General features: G+C 35.1%; 1 protein-coding gene across 4 annotated transcripts; it reads left to right on the top strand.

Moving 5' to 3' along the window:
• The first annotated feature begins 203 nt into the window (after positions 1-203).
• Positions 204-24774, top strand: LOC123556485 (uncharacterized). Of its 4 annotated transcripts, none has more exons than XM_053525584.1 (7): positions 204-353; positions 2415-2513; positions 3453-3985; positions 4887-5045; positions 5736-5948; positions 15126-15192; positions 18700-24774. In XM_053525584.1, the coding sequence occupies exons 3-7, from the start codon at positions 3458-3460 to the stop codon at positions 22503-22505; spliced, it is 4773 nt and encodes a 1590-aa protein (XP_053381559.1). In that variant the 5' UTR covers positions 204-353; positions 2415-2513; positions 3453-3457; the 3' UTR covers positions 22506-24774. The 4 variants fall into 4 exon arrangements, with proteins under 4 accessions (XP_053381559.1, XP_053381561.1, XP_053381563.1 ...); XM_053525586.1 differs by having other exon boundaries at positions 210-349; XM_053525588.1 differs by lacking the exon at positions 204-353 and adding an exon at positions 590-1367.
• Positions 24775-27157: the final 2383 nt, after the last annotated feature.

Below are 27157 nucleotides of genomic sequence, written 5' to 3'. Positions count from 1 at the left end.
TTGAAAGTGTGCGACACTGTATCAGTAGAAAGTGAAAACAATAGATAAAATATTAAGTAAATTCTACCTACCATTAAATGTTTAAAATCATGTTTTTTTTTTATAATATGTGTAAAAATAAACCAGGCTGCAATGTATATATAATATTGAAATCATAGGTCCTTGACAGAATACACATAATTCATGTGTAGTTAGTTACGCTATATCATATTACATTAGCGACCGGCATGCGCACTAGGACACTTGAAACAGGGTAGAGACAGTTTTGTCCGCCATATTTTATTGAACGTATAAATGGCAAATATAGATATGTGACACTGTAAGAGTAAAGGATATTGCTTGATTTAATGTAGGTGAGTAAGGTATTTGTTAATAATCAATGTATAAGATATGTATTTTGATGGGTATAATTCAACTAATTTGCATACCAGTGTCTAGTCTAAATAATGAGACCTCGGGCAGACCGATTTTACATTTTGATATTTTACGTTGTCTACCTAGAGGTCTCAACCAGAAACAATCAAAACTGTGGTGGAAACTGTGGTCAATTGAAATTACGATTTTTCTTTAGCCCTAACTGCTTACCTGTTGTTTTAAATCATAAATAATAAATAAAAAACATAAGAACAGGACATATTTATCAAGAATTTCTGTTGTAAAAAATTTAAACCTCTAACGTTTCAATCGTCTTCATGTAATGGCGGTCGGAGGCGTGACCAATGAAAACGCTTCGTGTAGTAATGTGTTTAGGTTACACTCTACCAATTCAAGTCCTTATTTATTTCATATTAATAACAAAACATTCAGACCTCATTTTCAGCACTTTAGAGCATTTCAATAATATGAAAACCATATATGGTCATTTAGTATAACATGTCTTCTTATCAAAAATAGAAAAATATTGACATGTTATGTTGAATATAAGAAAAATAATCTGTTCTGAGAAACATCACCCTCTAAAAATGCCCCCATGAAAACAGCCGTTTAGCAGTTACGCGTAGGTAGACATTTTTCGCAAAGAATAAAACTTATTCCAAGAAATTTACAATGAAAATGGTCTAGATCTATTCTCAGTACTATAAGCAATAAACATAAGCCAAAAATTTAACTGTCACCTCCTCATGTCACTCATTATACCAGATTTCATCCATAGCATGGAACTACATTTTGGACTACTTCACATGTAACACTGAGTAGTCATTTCCGGTTTGGTGTAATCCGTCCTTTACCGGTGATCGGCCATTTTCCAATATGTAGTACACTCGTGTTAAACCTTGGCAATTTTTTAACTGCCATAGTTTGAATTTTTCTCAAGAAATCTCGGTAATATATACATCATTGAAAAGGAAAAATTACAGGCTTTCTATGTATGTATTTCTTTTTTTTATCCGTTGCATTATTATAACATAATTCCCGCCAACGGATTCCATTGGGTGTTACTTACGCAAAGAAGAGGACAGTGCTACCACATTCTTTACCTTTTCTGGTTTGTACTCGGAGGCGGATATCGACAAGTCAAAATAATATAACGATATTCAACTCTCGAGTACAATTATTTGGACTAACCAGTGTCTGGCACCTATGTGATGAAAGTTTTAGATTTATTAATTACAAAAAAAAATATTTTAAAAACTGCATATTAAGATAAAAGGCGTGCGTTATTTGATTAAATCCGTTATTTGAACTGTTTAATTTTGGGAGGTCAAAGTTCTATATATGGTTATAAGGTAATTGGATTTGGCATCTATTTATAAAAATGTTCTAGTTTTCTATTTATGGTAAGTGTATTCGGTAAAACCAGCTAATAATAGCAAACATTTTGGAAAAACCTGAAAGCTCAAAGATCTTTGTTTAAGTTCATTGCAAAATACTAATTTTAAAATATTATCAGAGATACACACTGTCCCAATGAAAACAAACAGAAAAAAAACCCATAATATTTAGCTAATTTGATGTACACATTTCTGGAAGCGGATGTAACACCGCATTACCCTTTTACGAATTGAACTATTCACATTTATTGGAAAACGGAAAGATGCTGTAGTGCTTTCTTTAGTACATTATTGACCGTAAATGGTAAAGTGCATTACTTTTGTAGTTTCCGCAGACCAGTTTAGACAGGAACACGCTATATAAAGGTTCATTATAATAGGGAATATCTAGGGGCGCATTGGAAAGTGACTGTTCTAAGTAGGGTCATGCTTTACACAGGTGACCCCAATGCAGTTTAGAATGTAGACAGACACTAAAAAACGAAGCAGGGAGTAAGAAAAATTTAAACATCTACCAGGTCCACTCGATAATCATGAAAGGAATAGGAAAATATAGCATAACTTTAACTCTGTAAGTAGTTTAAAATTGTAACAAGATGTGAATTATATTAGAGTAAGATATTTGTAATTCATCTACTTTAGTACACCGGGCGGGGACCGATGGATTCCTGCACTGAAAGAGGTACTGGAGACGTGGAAGTGAAGGACTGTTCTATCAGAGTGCAAAGACGGTAGAAACAAGTGAGTTCGCCATGTTGATGCACTATATTTTAGATTTGGTTTTCAAATTTACTCCGGTCCTTGATTGTCGTTTCAAGTTATTATTTATTTTTTAAGCGGGTGTCTCTTGAGAAAAATATTTATAATTTATTGGTATCTATATGTAACTGATTTCATTTTATAGTACTAATTTTTAATTTGTGTATCTAACTTTTTTTGTTGTTGTTGTTGTTGTTTTTGTTTTTGTTACATATAACGGTGGTTAATCAGATTTTTGTCAAACAATGGATTTCTCGTAAGGCTTAATAAAGATTAGATTTTCAATGGCAGCGTTTTAAAATTTAGATAAAGAATCGATATTTTAAACATATTTTGCTGAAAGTGACTGTTTAAAGATTTGCATTAACAAATATATTTTAAAGATTTGCATTAACATATATATAGCCGATATTCATTAGAAATGCTAGTTTGAAAATTTATTATTTCCTTCTTTTGCCTTATATAATATACGTTGTGCAACCAAGACAGTAGGGAAATAAATGAATTTAGAAACTAGACAGTTTAAAAATATCCCGATAACCGTCAAATTTGTAAAACTACAGTAGAAATAATGTTCAAACAAATAGAAATACTCAACTTTAATTTTTTTACAAAATCAATCAAACATACACTAGTTATAAGGATCTTACACGATGTAGTGGGTCTTTGTATTCATTTAGATAAATTTCTGTCTGAATATACGAAATATGAAAAATGTCACGAAATGCTTTATACGTGTAATTGACTATCTGTAAGATGCCATTTATTGCGTACAGCTTTCTTTTTTTATTTATTTTTTGTTAATATAATGCAACATTTGTTAGAGGTAATATATTGTGGAGAGTTCTACTAATTCCAAGTTCTACGATATTATTTTATTAATTACATTAAATGCTAATTATTTTGGACATTTTTTAACAGCAGACATGTCTGATCTTGAGGACCCTCTCTACAAGAACTGGGTGAGGTCGGCACTCAGTTTGAAGTACCTAAAACATGGCATCCATAGTTTTGTTGACCGAATAGCAAAACAACACCACACAGATCTTCTCTACAGTTACATAAAAGGCACAGGATGTGTTGCCAAAAGTTGCAGCGAATGCACTTTGGAAAATCTACTACCAGACCATCCAAGAAGCCGATGTATACAAAAATTCGGGTCTAAATGTTTTTGCAACAATCCAAGTGGTCGAAGAAAATGTCCTAACAACTTCTGCAGCAGGTTCTATGATCTTATTGGTCTTGCTCACGACGAAAGAAACCCCATCTGGGCCAACACAGATCCAGCAAGATGGTTCGGGGATCATTGGGCAATGGCTAAATGTTTTCTTGGTACTACCGGCTATTCCGATAAACATACAGCTGTTGAAACGGACGCCTCGGGACTTCTTTCCATTATGCTGAATAACATTGAGATCCGAAACCATCTTGATTGTCCGGATAATATGTCAAAGGTAAGGAAAATCTATATGGGTAGACCTATAAAGTAAGGTAGATAGTTTGATTAAGCACATTAACAAGAAATTTGCAAAAACAGAAACATGAAATAAAAAAGTGATTTCTTTTAAGTTATTCAATAACCAAAACTTATTTTACAAATAAATGAAATTTGTGAAGTTTTTGGTTATATCAATAACTGATATGTCACAAAATTATTGATCTGTTAGGATTTAGTATGTATTAATAGTGAAAAAACGATACTTTGGTTTTATTGACAAACAATATCTGCAAACATTATATACCATTCTCAAATGCGCTCATTTGATTGGTCGAAATGTGTGCACGCGCGGGTCCGCAAAAAGCGATTTTAACCTGCAAAGGTGATAATGACTCTGTAATATCACTTTGTTATGAAGTATGGACCAGTCAGATGAATGCATTAGAGTAGGGCATATAATATTGCAATTATAGACTTATGTTGAGGTCAATGTGTGTTTTTACGGACCTGTAAGAATGATATTGACCTCGGACTGCGTAAAAACACATATTTACCTCAACATAAGTTAATAACTAATAACTATAACTAGTAATAATAACTAATAACTAACTAATTAATCATGATAATGAAAAAGTCATACCAGTAAAAGTGATCTAAACTTTTATTTTTATACACAATACTTACGAAAAACAGTAAAATGATTTAATCATTTGTGGTTTGATTTTAAACGTACAGTCACTGTTGTTGGAATATTACATTATGGGATATAACATTTAATTATTGTGTTTCATCCACTGTTTCGGTAGTAAAGGTCACAGGCAGGATTAGAAAAGGTGTAATTAAAGATATAAAAAGCGCAATAAATCAAATGATACTGTATCTAAGTAACCATCTCATGGCGCACATACTTTTTTAAGGCACGAGGTATTCGTAATGATATCATGCACTCTACGTCCTTTGAAGTTGACGATGAAAAGTTATGTTGGTATGTAGATCAGATGATACTTGTTCTTCAAGATAAAAAAGAACTGATAAATGAAGAAGCTGCCAAAAATGCCGTTGTTAATCTGACAAAGGTAAGTTTTACTAATTAGATCAAATCACTTTACTTTTTACAATGATGTGCTTTACTTTTTACAATACAGACTTTATGAGTTATTTGCCAGTGATTAAAGATACTGTATGCATAGGTCTCAAAGTGATATTTTTTTTAATTATTTAACCTGTAAACACTTTTATTGTCACATTTTATCTGTATTAACATATTCTTCGTTATTCAGTGTTGCGTCATTACTTCCAGCTAAATTACCGTGCATTTGTTTTGGGCGGAAGGAGGGGGTAGAGTCACACCGATACAATGTAGGTTATATGGCAACTTTTATAGCTTTTGATGATGGAAAAAGAACCTAACAGCCTCTCTGAGGATTGTTTTATGCATGGGCGGCCACTGGATAGAACCATCAGCCTTACATGAAAAATTCTAAACTTTAAGTGTGCTCTCGAACCCATTTCTATGAGGGGCAAGTGATTGGAAGTCAGCGACCGTAACCATCCGAATAGGGTAGCCCGAAGAACATATATAGCTACCTTAACGAATCATATGAATTCGTTGATATATTAGAAAGTACTGTACGCCTTAAAACATGAAAATAGATAAACACGCTGACGACAGAACCCATTTTCCATATCATCGCGGTTGAAAAAAGAAATAATAATCCATAACCTAAAACATAGTCTTTCTTTCAAAAATATTGCGATTATTTTAGCTTAAAAGAAACCAGATATATATCAGCGAAGAAGATGTATCCGAAATGCGGAGAGAGGCATTGAGTGCTGCCCAGGATGGAATAAAACATATTGAGAAAAAAACAGATGAAGTTATTCACATCATTGAAGTGAAAGAGAAACAGGTTCATGAAGACATTGATGCACACTTTGACAAAAAACTGCGTGAACAAGATAAACGAATGGATGACAAGGTATTAATGAAATTAAATATTTGCCTTAAAGTTAAACACTTTTTACAGTACTCTATGATTGATCCTGTACAGTGTATGGTGTAAAAGTATTTAAAAATAGATATAACTTTTATAGTTGGTTAAATTATTATAAATTATTAATCTGATAAATGTTTTTTTAGCTCACCTGTCACTTTGTGACAAGTTGAGCTTTTGTGATCGCGCAGTGTCCATCGTCCGTCGTCCGTCCGTCCATGCGTCCGTGCGTAAACTTTTGCTTGTGACCATTCTAGAGGTCACATTCTTCACGGGATCTTTATGAAATTTAGTCAGAATGTTCACCTTGATGATATCTAGGTCAAGTTCGAAACTGGGTCACGTGCCATCAAAAACTAGGTCAGTAGGTCAAATAATAGAAAAACCTTGTGACCTCTCTAAAGGCCATATTTTTCATGGGATCTGTATGAAAGTTGGTCTGAATGTTCATCTTGATGATATCTAGGTCAAGTTCGAAACTGGGTCACGTGCGGTCAAAAACTAGGTCAGTAGGTCTAAAAATAGAAAAACCTTGTGACCTCTCTAGAGGCCATACTTGTGAATGGATCTTCATAAAAATTGGTCAGAATGTTCATCTTGATGATATCTAGGTCAAGTTTGAAAGTGGGTCATGTGTCGTCAAAAAGTAGGTCAGTAGGTCAAATAATGTAAAAACCTTGTGACCTCTCTAGAGGTCATATTTTTCATGGGATCTGTATGAAAGTTGGTCTGAATGTTTGAAACTGGGTCAACTGCGATCAAAAACTAGGTCAGTAGGTCTTAAAATAGAAAAACCTTGTGACCTCTCTAGAGGCCATACCCTTAAATGGATCTTCATGAAAATTGGTCAGAATGTTCAACTTGAAGATATCTAGGTCAAGTTTGAAACTGGGTCACGTGCCTTTAAAAACTAGGTCAGTAGGTCAAATAATAAAAAGCCTTGTGACCTCTGTAGAGGCCATACTTTTCATGGGATCTGTATGAAAGTTGGTCTGAATGTTCATCTTGATGATATCTAGGTCAATTTTGAAATTGGGTCAACTGCGGTCAAAAACTAGGTCAGTAGGTCTAAAATTAGAAAAATCTTTTGACCTCTCTAGAGGCAATATTTTTCCACGGATCTTCATGAAAATTGGTCAGAATTTTTATATTGATGATATCTAGGTCAAGTTCAAAACTGGGTTACATGAGCTCAAAAACTAGGTCACTATGTCAAATAATAGAAAATACGACGTCATACTCAAAACTGGGTCATGTGGGAACAGGTGAGCGATTCAGGACCATCATGGTCCTCTTGTTTATAATTGTATTGCTTATAGCCATATACTCGTACTAGTATGATAATAATTTAACTACACACAATATTAAAGTCACTTTGAAACGGATACGGCTTAATCTCTTAAATTGCTCCGACAAAAGCAAAACAAGCTAAAACGGCTGTTCTACTTTAAGAGTGCATGAGGACTTGTAATTTCCCATTATTTGTGTTTTAGCTGGGCAGATAACTGAAACAATACTGCATTTCGTGATGCAAGCATGAAATTTGGCATGTTTACTCGTCTGAGCCTACTTTTTAGCTCAGGTGAGTTTTTCTGATCGCTCGATGTCCGGCGTCCGTCGTCTGTGGTCTGTCGTCTGTCTGTCAACATTTAGCTTGTGTATGCGATTAAGGCTGTATTTTTCAACTGATCTTCATTAAATTTAGTCAGAATGATTACCTTGATGAAATCTAGGCCGAGTTTGAAAATGGGTCATCTGGGTTCAAAAACTAGGTCACTAGGTCAAATCAAAGAAAAACCTTGTGTATGCGATAGAGGCTGTATTTTTCAATTAATCTTCATGGATTTTGGTCAGAATGATAACCTTGATGAAATCTAGGCCAAGTTCGAAAAAAGGGTCATCTCGGTTCAAAAACTAGGTCACTAGGTCAAATCAAAGAAAAACCTTGTGTATGCAATAGAGGCTGTATTTTTCAATTGATCTTCATGAATATTGGTCAGAATGATTGCCTCGATAAAATCTAGGCCGAGTTCGAAAATGGGTCATCTCGGGTTAAAAACTAGGTCACTAGGTCAAATCAAAGAAAAACATTCGGTATGCGATAGAGGCTGTATTTTTCAATTGATCTTCATGAATATTGGTCAGAATGATAACCTTGATGAAATCTAGGCCGAGTTCGAAAATGGGCCATCTCGGGTCAAAAACTAGGTCACTAGGTCAAGTCAAAGAAAAACCTTATGTATGCGATAGAGGCTGTATTTTTCAATTGATCTTCATGAATATTGGTCAGAATGATAACCTTGATGAAATCTAGGCCGAGTTCGAAAATGGGTCATCTCGGGTCAAAAACTAGGTCACTAGGTCAAGTCAAAGAAAAACCTTGTGTATGCGATAGAGGCTGTATTTTTCAGTTAATCTTCATGAATATTTGGTCAGAATGATAACCTTGATGAAATCTAAGCCGAGTTCGAAAATGGGTCATCTCGGGTCAAAAACTAGGTCACTCGGTCAAATCAAAGAAAAACATTGTGTATGCGGTAGAGGCTGTATTTTTCAATTGATCTTCATGAATATTGGTCAGAATGATTGCCTTGATGAAATCTAGGCCGAGTTTGAAAATGGGTCATCTGGGGTCAAAAACTAGGTCACTAGGTCAAATCAAAGAAAAACCTTGTGTATGCCATAGAGGCTGTATTTTTCAATTGATCTTTATGACATTTGGTCAGAATGATTGCATTGATAAAATATAGGTCAAGTTTGAATATGGGTCATCTGGGATCAAAAAGTAGGTCACTAGGTCAAATCTAAGAAAAACCTTGTGTATGCGATAGAGGCTATATTTTTTAATTGAACTTCCTGAAGTTAAGTCAGAATGATTGCCTTGATGAAATCTAGGTCGAGTTTGAATATGGGTAATCTGAGGTCAAAAACTAGGTCACTAGGTCAAATCAAAGAAAAACCTTGTGTATGCGATAGAGGCTGTATTTTTCAATTAATCTTCATGAATATTGGTTAGAATGATAACCTTGATGAAATCTAGGCCGAGTTTGAAAATTGATCATCTCGGGTCAAAAACTAGATCACTAGGTCAAATCAAAGAAAAACCTTGTGTATGCGATAGAGGCTGTATTTTTCAGTTAATCTTCATGAATATTTGGTCAGAATGATAACCTTGATGAAATCTAGGCCGAGTTTGAAAATGGGTCATCTCGGGTCAAAAACTAGGTCACTCGGTCAAATCAAAGAAAAACATTGTGTATGCGGTAGAGGCTGTATTTTTCAATTGATCTTCATGAATATTGGTCAGAATGATTGCCTTGATGAAATCTAGGCCAAGTTCGAAGATGGGTCATCTCTGTTCAAAAACTAGGTCACTAGGTCAAATCAAGGAAAAACCTTGTGTATGCCATAGAGGCTGGATTTTTCAATTGATCTTTATGACATTTGGTCAGAATGATCGCAATTATGAAGTATAGGTCAAGTTTGAATATGGGTCATCTGGGGTCAAAAAGTAGGTCACTAGGTCAAATCTAAGAAAAACTTTGTGTATGCGATAGAGGCTATATTTTTTAATTGATCTTCCTGAAATTAAGTCAGAATGATTGCCTTGATGAAATCTAGGTCGAGTTTGGATTTGGGTAATCTGAGGTCAAAAACTAGGTCACTAGGTCAAATTAAAGAAAAACCTTATGTATGCGATAGAGGCTGTATGTATTTTTCAATTGATATTTATGAAATTTCCTCAGAATGATTGCCTTGATAAATGAGTTTGATTATGGGTCATTGGACTCAAAAAGTAGGTCACTAGGTCAAATCAAAGAAAACCCTTCTGTATGTAATAGAGGCTGTATTTTTCAATTAATCTTCATGAAATTTGGTCAGAATGATCGCCTTGATGTAATCTATGTCAAGTTCAATTATGGGTCATCTGGGTCAAAAGTAGGTCACTAGGACAAATCAAGAAAAACCTTGTGTATGCGATAGAGGCTGTATTTTTCAACTGATCTTCATGAAATTTTGTCAGAATGATAGCCTTGATGAAATCTAGGTCAAGTTTGAATATGGGTCATCTGGGTGTAAAAACTAGGTCACTAAGTCAAATCAAGGAAAAACCTTGTGTATGCAATAGGGACTGCATTTACACTGGATTTCATAAAATTTGGTCAGAATGGTTGGCTTGATGAAATCTAGGTCAAGTTCTAATATGGGTAGTCTGGGGTCAAAAACTAGGTCACTAGGTCAAATCAAAGAAAATACTTATTTATACTCAAGATTTTTTGCTCCAATTTTAATGATAATTGGTCAGAATATTTTTTTCCACGAAATCATTAGGTCAAACATGTTTACACTGTTATGGTGTGTTTCTCAGATGAGCGACCTAGGGCCATCTTGGCCCTCTTGTTTCAAAAAGTCCGTTAGCCACTTGAAAATTCAATATGGCGGCCATTTTTCAAGATGGCCGCCACAGGAAGTTGATTTTTGACTTGAACAGACCTATACAGAGTTTATTTTTGTCAATTTCGAGAAACAAATACCACTTAAGTTGATTTTCGTGTGCAAAACCTGTTTTTGATACACAAAAGACTGGTTTTAAAATCCAATATGGCGTCTTTTTTTCCAGATGGCCGCCGTTTCATGTAAAAAAACTAATTGCCATTACCACTGACGTTCCTAGTTAAATCAATTTTAATTGTATGGACAAATAACATATTTAGGGTGTTGAAGGCCAGTTTTGTCTCGCCTGCGACTTTTAAAACTGATGGCGGACTAAGGCGTAGCTTTTCCGACGGCGACGGCAATGACGACGGCGGCAGTGACGTCAATGTTAAGGTTGTATGCCAAGTTTTTTTCTCAGAAACTACTCTGTTCATTGGACTGAAACTTCACACATGGATTTGTAATCATTAGGCGTTGTACAAAGACAAGTTCTATAACTCTGACAGACATTTTAACAAAAGTATCCCCCTTTTGAAATTAGAATTTTCAACGTTAAGTTTTTTTCTCAGAAACTACTATATATTTATTGGGTTGAAACTTCACACATACCTTCATGGTCATTAGGCACTGTACAAAGCCAAGTTCCATACTTTGACATGAATGTTAACAAAATTACACCCCCCCCCCTCCCCCATTTTAAAATTAGAAATTGTAACGATAAGTCTTTGTGTCTCTACATGGAATATATTTTAATTATGTCCCTTTATGGTCGTCACTGCTTGATTGCAACTTTATATAAGGTAGACATTTTTAAAATTAAAGTGTATGTAGCAATAAACGTAGACACATCAATTTTGATAAACAAAAGATCTGCTTTGTGTCATAGGTGAAGCAATGCAGATCTACCGTACTTGTTTCCTCTCTAAGGCATGTCTCAAGACTTTATATTTTTGCCAAACAGTTGTCGCAGCTGTATAGATCTGCACACGGGAGTCCAAAACCATTGCATTTACACCTACCACAACATTCTTTTTTACATGCACATTTGGTCAGTTCTTTACAGCTATTTGCAATTGTTGTCCTGAGTATCTGCCATAGGTCACCATGTTCCTCCCATCCCCATTCAGCAGGATTCTCGACTTCCTTTTGGCAAAACAGTGCCTGTCCCCATATGCAACCAGCTTGGTATGCAGAACGCTTTGTGTGTTCGCAAAGGCTGCTTGAATTGGGGGAATAACATTATATGACCTCTGTTTGGGCAGACATGCCAAGTCTGACACAATAAATATGAAAAACTTTTTAAGAACCATCTTGTCCTCATTAGTCATTACTGTCCGATATACTCCTACATTCTTAAAGACATCGGTCACTTCCCGGCAAACATTCCAAGTTCTACAAACAGCCTTTTAACCCTTTCCCCGAAAACCTGACACAACTGATTGACGTGGCCGATTGATTGAATGACATCATGTATGGGAATCCAATTCAAATTTGTTCCCTGTTTGAAGGCTACCCACAGCTGTTCAAAGCCATGCCCTTCCAGCTCAGAAAATGCATGAAAAGCGATGACTACAAAACCGAAATGAGGTCATGGCGCTAGTCGAAGGGTAACTAGCAACGGGAAAATCCTACCCTATTGGTGTAGTCTCTTAGGGGATAATGATAACAAAACTGATCTTTTTATTTTTCGGCCGACAGACATGTTGAAATGCACACACATAACTGTAATTTTGACAAGAGAGGAAAAGACTGTATGCAATCAGAAAAATCAGTATTGAAGGTCTGACACAATGCAGTCATGAGGAACTCGATATACGGATGTTTATGCATGTATGCTGATGTGGAGGGTCATAATATAGACACAGATTTAGTTGCCGTCGCAATTCATAGCTATTTATGTATTTTCTGAGCTGAACGATCTTGGCCTTGAACAACTGTGGGTAGCCTTCGGACAGGGAACAAATATGAGATGGATTCCAATAAATAATGGCATTCAATCAATTGGCCATGAGAAAGCAAAATGTATTGCTCTCTTTCGTGCGTTTACAGGTTTTGATGTAGTGTCAGTTTTCCGGGGAAAGGTAAAAAGACTGTTTGACAAACTCGGCATGTTTGTTTGGAAGTGACAGATGTCTTTAAGAACTTAGGTGTATATCGGCCAGTGATATCTAAAGAGGACAAGGGGGTTCGCGAAAAGCTTGTCATCTTTAAGTATGAGAGGTCAAGTTCTATAGCAGATATTTATGGCTTCAGACTGGACATGTTTGCCCAAAAACAGACTTCATATGATGCTCTTGGCCCAACATAAGCAGTCCTTGCCAGATGCACAAAGCGTGCTGCATACCAAGCTGGTTGGATATGGGGACATGCATTGTTTGCCAAATGGAAGTCGAAAATCCTGCTGAATGGGGATGGGAGAATCAATGTGACCTTTGGCAGATACACTGGACAACAATCCACAAGTTGCCAGTAGCTGTAATGAACTGACCAAATGTGCATGTAAAACAATGTTGTTCTAGGTGTAAATGCAATCGTTTCGGACTCTCGTTTACAGATTTATACAGCTGCAAATGTGACAACTATTTGACAAAATATAAAGACTTGAGACATGCCTTCCCGGGGAAACAAGTACTGTAGATCTGAATTGTTTTGACACAAAGCAGGTTCTGTTTTAAAAAAAAATAAATGTGTCTACGTGGATTGCTTTATACACTAATTTTAAAAATGTCTGCGTTATATAAAGCTGGACCACAAGTTCTAATCAAGCAGTGACGGGCATAAAGGGATATAATTGAATAATATTCCATGTAGAGACACACATACTTAACGTTAAAATTTCTAATTTGAAGGGGATTAATTTTGTTAACATTCATGTCAGAATATGGAACTTGGCTTCCCCCACTGGCCGTTCCCCACTGTGTTGGCTTTGTGTGTGCGCGTGTATGTGTGTGTGTGTTTGTGGTGTATTGGCTTTGTGTGTGTGCGCGTGTATGTGTGTGTGTGCGGGTGGTGTGCACGTCTGCGTGCTGTAGGTTTTGTTTTGGGGAGGCTGCGTTTTTGGTGCGTGGCATTCCCTGTTTGATATTTGTCTTTGTTTTTTTTTGTACAGTGCCTATCAACCATGAAGGCGTGTGTGAAGTTTCAACCCAATAAACAGTAGTTTGTGAGATAAGGACTTGACATACAAACTTAACGTTGACGCCACCGCCGCCGTCGTCACAGTCCCACCGGAAAAGCTACGTCTTAGTCCGCCTTCAGTTCCTAAAGTCGCAGGCAATACAAAACCTGTTCTTCAACACTCTAAATAAGTTATTCGACTATATCATTAAAATTGATTCAACTAGGAACGTCAGTATTAATGGCAAATTAGTTCTTTCACATAAAACGGCGGCCATCTGGAAAAAAAGACGCCATATTGGATTTTGAAACCAATCTTTTGTGTCTCAAAATAGGTTTTGCACTCTCAAAACATCTTAAAAGATATCTTTTCCTCATAATTGACAAAAAAGAACTCGGTTAAGGTCTGTTCAAGTCAAAAATCAACTTCCTGTGGCGGCCATCTTGAAAAAATGGCCGCCATATTGAATTTTCAAGTGGTTAACGGGCTTTCTGAAAGAAGGAGGCTCAGACGAGTACACATGCCAAATTTCATGCTTGCATCACCAAATGCAGTATTTTCCTGAAAAAATGACTTAATCTGCCCAGCTATTTCAAGTAAATCGATAAATAACTACTGAAGTTAACATCAGTTTTTAATGAAAACATTATCAAACTTTTTTAAATCCAACTTCCTCTACTGCAAGACATCTGAACTGAAAAGAGACCAAGCACATTTGATCCGAGTTTAAATTCAAATTACTCGGCTGATGCAATTGACAAGTATATATAAACGGTTATTAAAACCCCCGGTTCTTTTTAAAGTCTTTAAATTCAACAGATTAAATTTATTGTGAGTTTTCTTAATGGAAACAAAAATACAACATTAAACAACGGTCAAAACAAAATTTGAAATCACGATATTTATGAAAGAGACAACACTAAAACTGGTAAAAATGACAATTACTTCCTTATTTCTTGACAAAAATACGTGTGGCAATATATTTTCTTAGTCAGATCATTACCTATACAGTTATCAGTGTTTCAGCCGAAAGCCAAATGTTTGATGCAGACTGCCGAAGCATAAAAATTCAAATCACGCTTGATAAGTGATTATTGTTTTATTTACCAGGAATGATTTCTGTATTCCATTATTTTGCATAATATTACGTTCTGTTGCTTGCATATTTTTCAGCAAAACGTATATAATTGCATTCGGTCAAAAATTTACAGAAGTATATAGCAGTGCATATGCAATGTATTTATATAGATCTATGATAAGCAAATACTCACGTGACCACGAATCTACTTCAGATAGCAAATTGACTATCCTAGCAAATAATTTTTGGTGCCGAAATAGGGTTGCAAAAGAATATTTTGTCAATGGTAGTTTTACAATTCGTTTGATAACACTGTGGCGTTATTGTTATAAAATACAAGGTTCATCTTTAAATGAAACTTGGTATACATCATCACTATAAAATGCATATGTGCATATTGTCGGGACATACTTGTTAGATTATATATTTGTTTTGAGTTAGCCCCTTTTTACTTTATAATTTTATTCTATGAAGCATTTTCAAAGGATATTTGTCGGACAGAATTGTCATCGTTCTGTTACTTTTTCAGAATATACAAACAGTAGATGAAAGTGATGTGGATAAAGAAGCTGTTGAACTGACTGCAGAAGAAAAAGGTAAACGTGTTGAACAAATATAAGTAATTCTTTATATACTCGTTCATGAGAATGTCTAGTATATTTTCATATCGTGCATAACAGTGATGATATTATACACTTCGCAAATATTCAAACGTAACACTTGATATTTTGCCAGTATTTTAAAAAGTACAAGAAGTGCTTGTTTCCATTTAGTCACACTCTCAGAACATAATAATGCTGATAACAAAACAAACTTCCTTTGTTTGTTCGTTTTGTCCTCTTGTGTAGGCTTTGTGTGTATGCGCGTGTATGTGTGTGTGTTCCTTTGTTCGTTTTGTCCTCGTGTGTTGGCTTTGTGTGTGTGCACGTGTATGTGTATGTGTTTGTGGTGTACACGTCTGCGTGTTGTAGGTTTCGTTTTGGGGAGGCTGCGATTTTGGTACGTGGCATTCCCTGTTTGATATTTGTCTTTGTTTTTCAAGATAACTGATGTATGTAAATTGATATAGCCTCATACAATTGTACGGAAGAGTATTAGTGCCAGGTGCGTTGTTTTATTAACTCGAAATTTCGAGTTACTAAGTCGAAATTTCGAGTTACTAATTACAATAGTTTACGTTGATATATAGGTCCTGGCCAAGATTAGGTACCTGGTGTATCGGTCGGGTAGCCCTACAGGGTCATATAATTAAGATGACCGGGCAGCGTTTGCTCATAGAAAATATCACTATTTAAACCATGTTTATTTATTTATTTATTTTGTTGGGTTTAACGTCGCACCGACACATTATAAGTCATATGGCGATTTCCTAGCTTTTATGTTGGAGAAAGACCCCAGGTGCCTAAACCATGTTTAAGTCTGGAAGGTTTTCGACCTAATTTGAACCCATATTGAGCTGAACATACTAACTACTCCCCTAAATAGTGAAGACATTATAAACCCACCAGCAAATGATCTGTCCTCAGTAATTGTGAGACTTGCTGCTCCTTGTCTTGACCGCGGGAAGCAAGAGGATGAAGGTATTGGGAAGAGACTCACACTTGCTATGGTCAATGAAGACTATCCTCCGGAATCATGGACTCATGTCTATACAGACGGATCAGTCACAGGCGCCGGCAAAGATGGAGAAGCAGGAGTTTTCATTCAATACCCATCTGACAAGAGAGAAACACTCACTACATGCAGTCACAGGACAACACTGCAGCAATTACAAGGCAGAGACTGAAGCACTCATGAAGGCCGTGAAGACTCGGCGGAAGAAAGCTCCTCAGTCGTCTTTCTCACAGATGCATTGTCTGTCATGGAAGCTCTGATCAACAATAAAGCTCCGCAGCCAGCCAGGAGAATGCAGAGCTTGAGTATAGCCCGCAAAGTAGCACTTCAGTGAATTCCATCCCATTGTGGACTTGCAGGCAATGAAGAGGCAGACAAACCGGCTAAGCTATGAGCTCAGAACAACCAACAGAACATGTGAGCTACAATGAGAAAGTCACCATTATCAAGGCACTAACGAGACCAAGGATAGACGAAGATGATTTTCATCTCCTTGATCGGTCTGAACAAGTGATGCTGGTCAGGCTTCGCTCAGGGCATAACAAGCTCAATGCTCACATGTACAATAAATACAGACTGGCACCATCGCCAACTTGTCCGTGTGGTGAGGAAGATCAGACTGCGGAGCATATACTTCAGAGATGTAAAAGGCATGACCAGGAGCAAGCTGCGACTTGGCTGATAGATACCTCAATCCACTAGACATTGTATGGAGGCATTGAGGATCTGCGGCAAACCACAAGTTTCATCGAGGCTACTGGTCTGACAGTGTAGTTGCGAACGAGAAGAAAAAGAAGGCAATGAAATAGAGACATACCCGAAATGAACGTGTAGTTATGAGTCAAGTAAGCAAAATGTTGCGAGTTCGATCTCAATGACGTTTTGACCAGAGCAAGTACTCCCGAATTTGTTTATAAGTTGTATGTAAAATTATATTAGTTCAGTTAATTGACTCTTGATTCATATCCTAAACAGTACTTAACCTTTAGCCTGCTAAATTTCTAAAATTGACTGGTCAATCATTCATTTTGGGCAATACCATTTATTTTTGAAGTAGTGTTCACTGAAATTGTACTGGCTGGATAGCGAACAGTACAAGACCGGGTACCTCGGGTAGTTCGAGCCTCTACCACCTGAACATACTATACATGTAAATGAAGGTATATATCCTGGATAAAGTTTGAAATCTGGAGTAGCTCTAGAGGCTATGGTAGGTCATACATTGATGTATGGTAGTATATGTCTAAGTCTCTACATGTTCGGTACAATATATGGGTGTGTAGATAGATTATTCCACTTCGAAGTGTCAAATGGTGTCCATTTCACTTTTGGCCTTTGACAGACGGACAGACGTTCAAATTTTGCGGATAAAAGGGCAAGATAGTAACTCGAAATTTCGAGTTATTATCTCAAAATTTAGACTTACGTACTTCGAAATTTCGACTTATTAACTCGAAATTCTGAGTTACTAACTCAAAATTTAATTTTACTAACTCGAAATTTTGACTTATAACTCGAAATTTCGATTTACTTAAACCGAAATTTCGAGTTAATAAAAAGACGCAAGTGGCACTCATGTTCTTCCGTACAATTTGCAAGCTCGTCCTATTTTTAAAAAGAGACACAGGTCACAGGTCAAGGTCATAGTGACTCGGAAAATTTTAAACGGTTTTCGGACAATAACTTCAGAATGTTTGGGCCTATGATCACGAAACTTAATAGTGAGGTTGGTAATGATCAGCAGATGACCCCTATTGATTCCGAGTTCAAAAGGTCAAAGGTCATGGTGACCCGAAACATTTAAACCGTTTCCGTACAATAACTTAAGTACGCTTTGGTCGAGGATCATGACATTTCATAGGGAGGTTGATCATGACCAGCAGATGACCCCTATTGATTTTGAGGTCAGTAGGGGAAAGGTCAGGCAAGTTCGACTTTGGCAATGACTTAGTTTTGTGACAAGGTCATATTGTGGGGGTATAATTCGTCACTCCTGTGACAACTCTGGTTTGATTTTATCGTGATTAGCACTTGTCATAAACAACATGGTGTTCCAAAAGTATGTTGAATTTCAAAACTGTACTATGAAAAGCATCAAGTGTTGCAATATAGGATTTGTTAAGTGAGTGAGATATTACTTTGTTCAGAGGTTTGTATATCTAGAAATGCCAGTCAGAACTTATGTAGCCTAATAATAGTATAATATACGTTAGAAGAATACACAATATGAAAGTACATGATGAAGTATATGCAGCGCTTTGGTCGTTATCAGGGAAAAGTTTGAACGTGTATTTCGAAAAAAAAATCATTGTAACAGTCCTGTCTAATTAAAATATGCTACTTCGTATGCCACTTGGTACTGTGATTTAATTCTTCTTTTCAGCGACAAATTTCAAGTATCGGGAGACGTTAATCGTTATCTGTAACCTAGGAAAACTCTTAAAACTTACTCGTAACTTTGAAATTATATAGATATAATGTCTTTACAGATCTACAGAACTATTTAGTTGACCTATATCGACGAGATTATGTAAAGGTAGACATCTCACCACTTTCATCAGAATATGAAGAAGACGTTGAGGAAGTGTATGTTCCACTAAAAGCAGAAAGAATTCGACCGGGACCGAATCAATCAATCGACCAACTTAAAGATTTATTCGAAAGCGGCAAGAATAAATTCAACAACATTTTCATAACCGGAGATGCAGGAATAGGAAAAACGACGTTTTGCAAAAAATTGATATCTGCATGGTGCAGGTCTAAATCCAAATGTAAGTATGTGACCTGCAAAACTTCAGCAGTGTTTGATGACGAAAGATATTCCCATGAAGAAAACGAAGACAAGGATGATGACGAATATGAAATGCTACAGGATCTAAGCTATTATGATATCTATGGTGAAAGTAGTGGAAGTGGTGAAAGCGAAAACGAAGAAATGGATGAAGAAGATAAAAGACAAAACGACACAGAAACAATGTCTAAAACTGAACAGCAACGCACTGGTGCCGTTTCTTGTGAGAATGACGGTAGTGACACTTATACCGATGACCAAATTGAAATCGAGAAATTTGATTTTCTATTTTTTGTATCCCTACGGGATACGTACCAAGAACGTTCCATTGAAGAAATAATAAAATGTCAGTTGTTTAGAGAGAAATGTCACAGCATTTGTTTTAGTAATATAATAGAAACTAAACCAGGAAACTGTCTAGTTATTTTAGATGGATTAGATGAATGGCAGCCCCCGTCTCCACTTCCAACACATCCTGCTGTGTCAAAAGGTTTACCTCTGAGTTCGACAACAGGCCAATACGCCAAGATAACAACAAGTCGTCCTTGGAAAACGGAAATTCTCAGACCAAAATATAGGGAAAGGGATTCCGAGGTAAAATTGATTGGTATAGGAGAAAAAGGATCACAGGTTTTAATTGAAAGTATAATGATGAAGTTGTCCAAAGGTAACATAAATGACCGAATATCGTTGTTCCTACATGAGCTGAAGGAAAAGAATATTGAATATTTGAAGTTTATTCCGCTACTGGTTAAGCTTCTCATATGCATCTGGTTTGAAAATGGTGTTCTTGAAACGTCAAAAACGGCCATTTACAGTTCGATTATAAACTTAATGGTCCTTCAAGCAGAGGAGAAATATAGTGAGAATCAACAATTCTTGAAAATGATAGCCATAGTAAATACTTCTACCTGTGAATTATCATCTTGTTTAAATTCATTTCCAAAATTAGTCCGTTATAGCAGTCTTTTTTTATCAGTTTCGAAGTTTGCCTTTGATATGTTGTTTCGAAGGAAATGTGGATCTTTGCTTGTTTACAAGCTGGCCGAAATAGCGCAGTATGGACTTACGGAAGAAGAGGTATACCTTTGCCTGCAACTTGTAATTCTGAGTCAGAAGACTGTGTTTCAAGATTCTAAAATAAGCAACATAAGGTCCTTGTCGTTCAATCATAAAACGTTCCAAGACTATTTTGCTGCTATGTATCTTTCAATAAATGGTGCAGACATTAATGTCATTAATGAAGTTTGTGATTTCTGTGATACGATCCACCAGTTTTACGAAATGTTGAGCATTTTGATGTTTTTAGGCGAAATGAATCAAGAAGTAGTTTACAAGATATTAGCTAACACCTCAGTAATTAGCATGTTTGAAGTCGAAGTAAATAACCAAAGTCTTACTTCAAAATCAAAACATATTAACTGGAATGTGATGGAACTTTTCATGCGAGCAAATTTCCATTCGATCGTTATCCGTTCCATGGATTTTGAAACCAATACCTTAAAACTCTTAGATCAAATGCACGGTCTTGACATCTTAGAATTGCACGGTGTAAGAATGACGCATAAAGCCCTGAAAGAACTATTACACAGTGTACCAAAATCAGAGAATGGCATCATTTTTAAAATCACATGCCTTACTTGGAATGATGATGTTGAAGCCGTAAGTTATTTTCCGATGAAAATAACATTACAAAACCTACGTAAAATAGACATAACCGGTACAGATATCAGCAAAATATATTTTATAATTGGAAACGGAAATCACAGTCTTCATTCTGTAGAACTATATATGGATACAATGACAGATGTTGGTTTATGCAGACTAATAAATAGCATTAAACCAAGGAGAAAAAAATTTGAATTAATTGTTGATAACACAACACTTCAAAAATCTGTTGACGTATCCCATGATTTTGACCGTCGACTTGTGGAAATAGTAATAAGTGATAAAAGCTCTCGACCTGACTGCGAACGATTAGGCTTTCTCAAAATAATTACAACAAATGATCCAGTTATCATTAAAGAGCTGACGTTAAAAAACACTGACTTAAGTGATATTTGTATAACATTTCCTGTGTCTCAAACAGGAATTGAATTGTTAGAAATATCAAATATAAAAATCAGAGTAACAACCTTGATGTCAATATCTGATGCTACTTCAAATCAAAATGTCAGACTGATCGTAAATGATATTGATCTGATTGATGAAAGATGTGATGGCTCAATGGTAGATGCCGAAATACTAGAATATGTCAAATTATGGTGTTTATTTAATCTTACCTCGTTCTACTCAGAAATTACTATGCAAAATGATATTGTTGCGCTGCAACAACATTGTCAACATATTGTTTTGACTATTAGCAATTTACCTCAAAATAGATTATCTGAATTGTCAAAGAACTTGCCTTTGACAGGCCAGGTAAATAATTTGCTCGGAAAGCAAATAAATTTACGACCGCTGAAATTGTCTGTTACAATCAGCAATGTCGATGCATCAGGCGTATGGCTTTGTCAAATGTTGGCTGCCATAAATGACACATTTGGATATATACATGAACTTCATTTGGATAATTCAATTGTTGACAGAAGTATAGATTGCAATGAATGGCAAGAAACAAATGAACACCGTGCTTTAAACCCTAAAGTATTGAAATATATTAAGACTTCGTGTGACAATCTTCGATCGGATGAAAGATATTCTCTTCTTGCTGAAAAGTCAAGGAAGATAATCGGGCCGATTATATCTAGTGAGCATTTACGTTATATAACAAGATGTGTGAATATTCTTTTAGGAACTAGACTTTCTGAAAGACTTCTCACTATACTTATTGGTCAAACATCTTGTTTAAGGGCTACTTCAAGAAGCACCTTCATTGAAATGGAATTTAGTACGTTGGCACAAAAAATGGAATCAACATTTTCAGTCTTGTACCGAGACCTAAAAGCAATAGATTTACAAACATTGTCAAAACTGAAAGAAAAAACTGGGTACTTGTTACAACAACTGAAAATGATAGATTCACGCGAGTTATCGAAACTCAAAGCAAATTTATCTGGATTAATGCCAAAACTGAAAAAACTCAAACTGGAAAAAGTTAAGTGCATATTGCCACTCCAGACACAAATAGAATCATATACGTTGTCAGAATTGAAAACAAAAGTTTCCAGCTTATGGCGAATACTGACAACAATAGAATCAAACACTTCGGTAGAAATTCAATCAACAATTTCGAACTTGTTGCGAGAACTAAGAACAATACATTCGCACCCTTTGTCAGAACTGGAAGAAGTTTTGGACTTGTTGCTAAAAATAAAAATAGAAGCAAGCACGAGTTCAAAGCTTGAAGCAAAAGTTTCGGACTTTGCGGGCGAAAAGAGGGAATTAAAGTCACACATGTTCTCAGAACAGCCAGAAAAACTATCAGACTTGTTGGAAGAACTCCAAACTGTATTGAACTACTTCAAAACAGTTAGAAAGTTGTCACAAAAGGATTGTGCCTAATTATAATTATAATTCAATTAATTATAATTAATTAACAAATCTGTAATTAATTAATAAATGGATCAAAATTGACCAATTATTGTCAATTACATGTAAATCTAATTATTCTTAATTATTTTGCTTCATCTATTAGTGCTGAGGTGAAATTTCATACTGTAAAGTAGTCATAGTTTATACCTATTGTGCTGTAAATAACAAGGTGTCAACACCTTTTGTATTCTGTCATCACTTAAATACATTTAAGGTGCATTTCCGGTCTGTAATAACTTTAATTGTGGTTGCCACACTTTAGAAGGTATTGAATTGATGAAAATAATGTATATGACAGTTATTGGCTCTGGCCTTTTGTTCAATCTATTGAAAAAAATAGCAAGGAAACAAAAATGTGTCCAGTACTGTTTACCAATATAAAATTATTTTGTATACATGAAGAGTGATTTCTGAGTGAATACAGTAGAGTCATTTCATATATGCAAGCCAGCTGGTAGGAAACACATTACTAGTCTGGTTTGCTTAGGCACCCCACAAACTTGGCTGCATTGAAATATTTTATTTTGCCGAAAGATACTAGTAGAAATTTAAAGGCAGGATTTGATGAAGATTAATTATAATTAATTACTTGTCCTGAATAATTGTAATTAATTTATTGTTTGTCCCCAAAACCAAGTAATTAATAGTAATTTTTTAAATGAGAAGATTGCCAAAATAGTTGTAATTAATTAATTATTTTATAAAATAATTAGGCACAACCCTGTGTCACAATAACTAAAATGTTCGGACATATACCTATTACTTAAAAATAGTCTGGCAAAGATGTGTAAAAACTGAAAACAACAGAAACAGTTGTGTACTTGTTGCGATAACGGAAAAGAATAGAATCACTTACGTTGTCAGAACTAGAAACAATCTTCCCTTGTGTCCTGCTTCATATATCGGCATACGTGTAAACAATTATATTGCAAATCTCAAACAATGATGTCAATAAGATAAATTTAAGACATCGTATGATTTTACTTACATTTTCAGTTACTATTTTGAAAATATTCATATACTCTTTGCCTGATCTAGAAAGTATCTATGACATTGACAAAAAAATAGAAAAGGAAGTCAAATGACGTAATGACTACATAACAAAAATTTGTAAATGTTCATTTTATTCATCCTCGCAAAAGTGTCTTGAGAGAAACAACTCTCCTTTCAATATCGTTTGACATTTAAGAGTTAAAATTGCGGAAGTTCATGTCTGAGTAATTGTATCACATATCACTTTTAAAATGCAGATGATAACAAATATTTTAGACAAGTTCACTTTCCCATAAATGTTGCAAGGTATCTGTAAATTTGCTTTTTTCGATTCAGATATCAAAATATAAAACGATGTTGTTGCATAAATCTACCCTTCCTGCAGTTTTGATACATTACCAACAACATATTTTTCTTAGTGTATTTCATTCCGTAATTTGATAGATATTGGCAAGATAACTGCATATAGGTGTTGTGTTGGAATGTTTGTTAAGAGCATATTTTAAAGATATGATCAGCAAATGCATGATATGTTCACACATACATTAATTTGTTATTAGAAGTGGTAGTGGCAACGGTAAACATCATACATTGTAATACTCTGTATTTTAGTGGTCAACTTCTAAATCTTAAAACATGCATATTTAGATGTTTAAAGCAGAAGTATTTGTATTGTTACACTATAAAGGAATATGGTTTGTGACAAATGTCATTTTAACAGTTAAGCTATACAAACCTGCATAATTATTTAATCATGATGATCGCATATTCTGATGTACAATTCTTTATTTTGTATTATCATAAACTCCCTCACTTATGTGTTGAAACTTTTACATGTCATTGACTAGAAAATAAATTAGGGCTGTGCCGAGAATACTTATCATTATATATTGTTTTACAGTTATGTCAGATTTCCATCATTATAATATTATATAAATAACTGACTTAAAATAACGGTTTTTGAATTGACTTAAGTATGATAACACGAGTTTTGTCTGCTGTACACAGAATTTACTGAATTGTGACACATGTCTATTGTACTATACATTTTTGGAATATGAAATGTTTACTGAAAAAAATATTGAAATTGATTGAATTCTGACACACGTATTGTCTGTTGTACGGTTTATCTTTTTAAGTATGAAATATTTACTGTAAAAAGTGTTGTCTTCTGCACAATAAATTGACTGCATCGTGAAACCACAATTATTGCGTCTTTTTGAATAAATAAATGAATTGAGAAAAACGTAGTGTCTGTTTTACAATAGATTGTCTGTTATTATTATTATTATCATCATCATCATCATTACTACTACTACGCCTACTACTCCTACTACTACTCAAGTGTAACACCATAAGTATTACCGGTTGCACAATAAATTAAGCGAATTTATGTGTGCTGTTCAATTGCTAGAGCTCAAACTGACATTGTTTTAAAGTCGCTGCAAAAATAATGCGAGTAACTAATTTACTTTGGTAAAAGACCGTTAAAGTTTAGAATTTGTTTGACATTTGACCAGCTGACAAACAGTCTGCCGTCAACAACTTACAATTGAAACATTACCAGCCCATTATTTAAGCAGTCATAACGAAACTTTTATAGAATTATATGGTGACAAGATCTATAATAGAAAATACTGCTCTGGAAAAATTTCATTTCATTTATTGGTTAATCGGCACATAATAATGCCTTTGGCCATTTACAAAACATACAAACAAATATGGCCAAGATAGAAAACGAATACATATTATGATTTAAATAATTCAACATAACTAATCAATACATTACCTACCATATCATAACATACACTAATCATTTATAAATTAACATCATATAATTAAGAAGCAGAAATATGTTCTAGGGCTTCTTTTCTAAAGCGTCATTTAAGAATTTAGCAATTTTAAACAACATATTTTTTCTTTTTGAAGACATAAAAGAGACAAATTTTTAAATAGATGGCCATGATACATGCCCAAAATATTTTTGACGAATAATGGCATATCTGGGACAACATAGTAAAAAATGATATTCTGATTCAACTGCATTATTGGTACACATATTACACACGCGATCTTGTCTATTAATACCTAAAAATCTACCAAACTCAATTTCTAAATTATGAGAACAAACTCTAAATGAAGTGTTTTGCTTCCTTAATTTGTTTACGGAAATCACATCAAGATAACTTTCAAAACAGAACTGAGGTTTAAATTTACAATAATAGTAAAGTTTAGAAATATTTTTGATCGATGCATTCCATTCTTGGATATACTGGTCTCTTAATTCTTTGTTTAAACAAAGCAAGAAAATTTACATTTGGGTCTAAGTTAACATTATTCCATTGTTCGCTATAACCCAAGGTATCCAACAACCGTTTGATTTGATGAGACCATGTCATGTTATTTGTGCTATTTCTCTGTTCGCTAAAAATTATATACATTGGTGACTCTGGGTTTTTCATAATTATGGAAAGGGGGAAATCTTCCAAGTTCCCCATAAACAGCTAAATTAGGTGTTTGGGTACGAACTCCCAAAATATGTTTACAAAACCTAAGATGAATCTTTTCAATTTCTTTACATTTCTTTATTGTTATACGCTCTTAAGGCTTGATCAGAGAGAACTTTAACAGCAGTTTTCATGTTGTTTGTATAAGTAAAATTAACACCCAGATAGCAAAAGTTATCAACAATTTCAACCTTTTCATTGGTAATATACCATTCAAAGTTATTACCCTGTTTCCTTTTTTCAAATATACAAATTTTAGTTTTTTTTCACATTAATCCTGAGACCCCACTTAACAGAATATTGATAAACATTATCGAGTTGGGCCTGTAAACTGGCGGGATTGGTGGTAAACAAGGCAATATCATCAGCAAAAAGTAACCCTAGTGTTACGTCAAAAAGATCAGATAAATTCGTATCTGAAGACAGTTTCACACAAGATTTAACATTTTCATAAATGGATTTCAACATTTTAATCACCTTACAACTGACTCCAATTTGAACACGTTTGACCCATAAGGCATCACGTAAAACAGTATTAAAAGCGTTTTCGTAGTCAATAAAAGCACAAAATAATTTAGATTTGACAACTAGTATATTCTGAATAATAGTATGTAATAAAAATATGCAGTCTGTTGTACGAGGGATGTTCGAAATGAATTGCTTATTTCTATCTGGAGACTTCAAGTTTCAAGTTAGCCCAAAAGGGCTCATTTCATGCCCTCGAAGTACTCCCCGTGGCTAGAAATGCAAAGTTTCAGCCGATGTATCCACTTCTTGAAGGCGTCACGGTACGCTGATTTGGGCACAGTAATAAGGTACTGATGAATGGCAGATCCAAGTGCCTTTCGGGACTGGTATTTCCGCCCAGCAAGGAATGATTTCAATTTCGGAAACAAAAAGAAATCACATGGGGCAAGGTCTGGGGAATACGGGGGGTGAGGCAAAACAGTTACTTTTTCTTTCTTCAAAAACGCCGTAACTATTGCGGAGGTATGAGCGAGGGCATTGTCATGTAGAAGACGGACATGTTTAAAACCAGTGACAGGGCGTCGTCTCTGATAATACTTTTTAAGTTTCTTCAGTGCTACGTCTTTGTAGTACTTTCCGGTGATGCTTTTGCCC

Source organism: Mercenaria mercenaria, chromosome 15 (genome assembly GCF_021730395.1).
Source record: "Mercenaria mercenaria strain notata chromosome 15, MADL_Memer_1, whole genome shotgun sequence".
Classification (NCBI taxonomy): Eukaryota; Metazoa; Mollusca; class Bivalvia; order Venerida; family Veneridae; genus Mercenaria; species Mercenaria mercenaria.
Note: the sequence above shows the minus strand (reverse complement) of the source record. Positions and strands in the feature narration are given on the sequence as shown.

Excerpts from the sequence above, each read along its gene's own strand:
- LOC123556485 (XM_053525584.1), top strand. The coding sequence starts at position 3,458 with ATGTCTGATCTTGAGGACCCTCTCTACAAGAACTGGGTGAGGTCGGCA. Across the intron at positions 3,986-4,886 it reads GTCCGGATAATATGTCAAAG|GCACGAGGTATTCGTAATGA; the intron begins GTAAGGAAAATC and ends TACTTTTTTAAG. Across the intron at positions 5,949-15,125 it reads ATAAACGAATGGATGACAAG|AATATACAAACAGTAGATGA; the intron begins GTATTAATGAAA and ends TTACTTTTTCAG.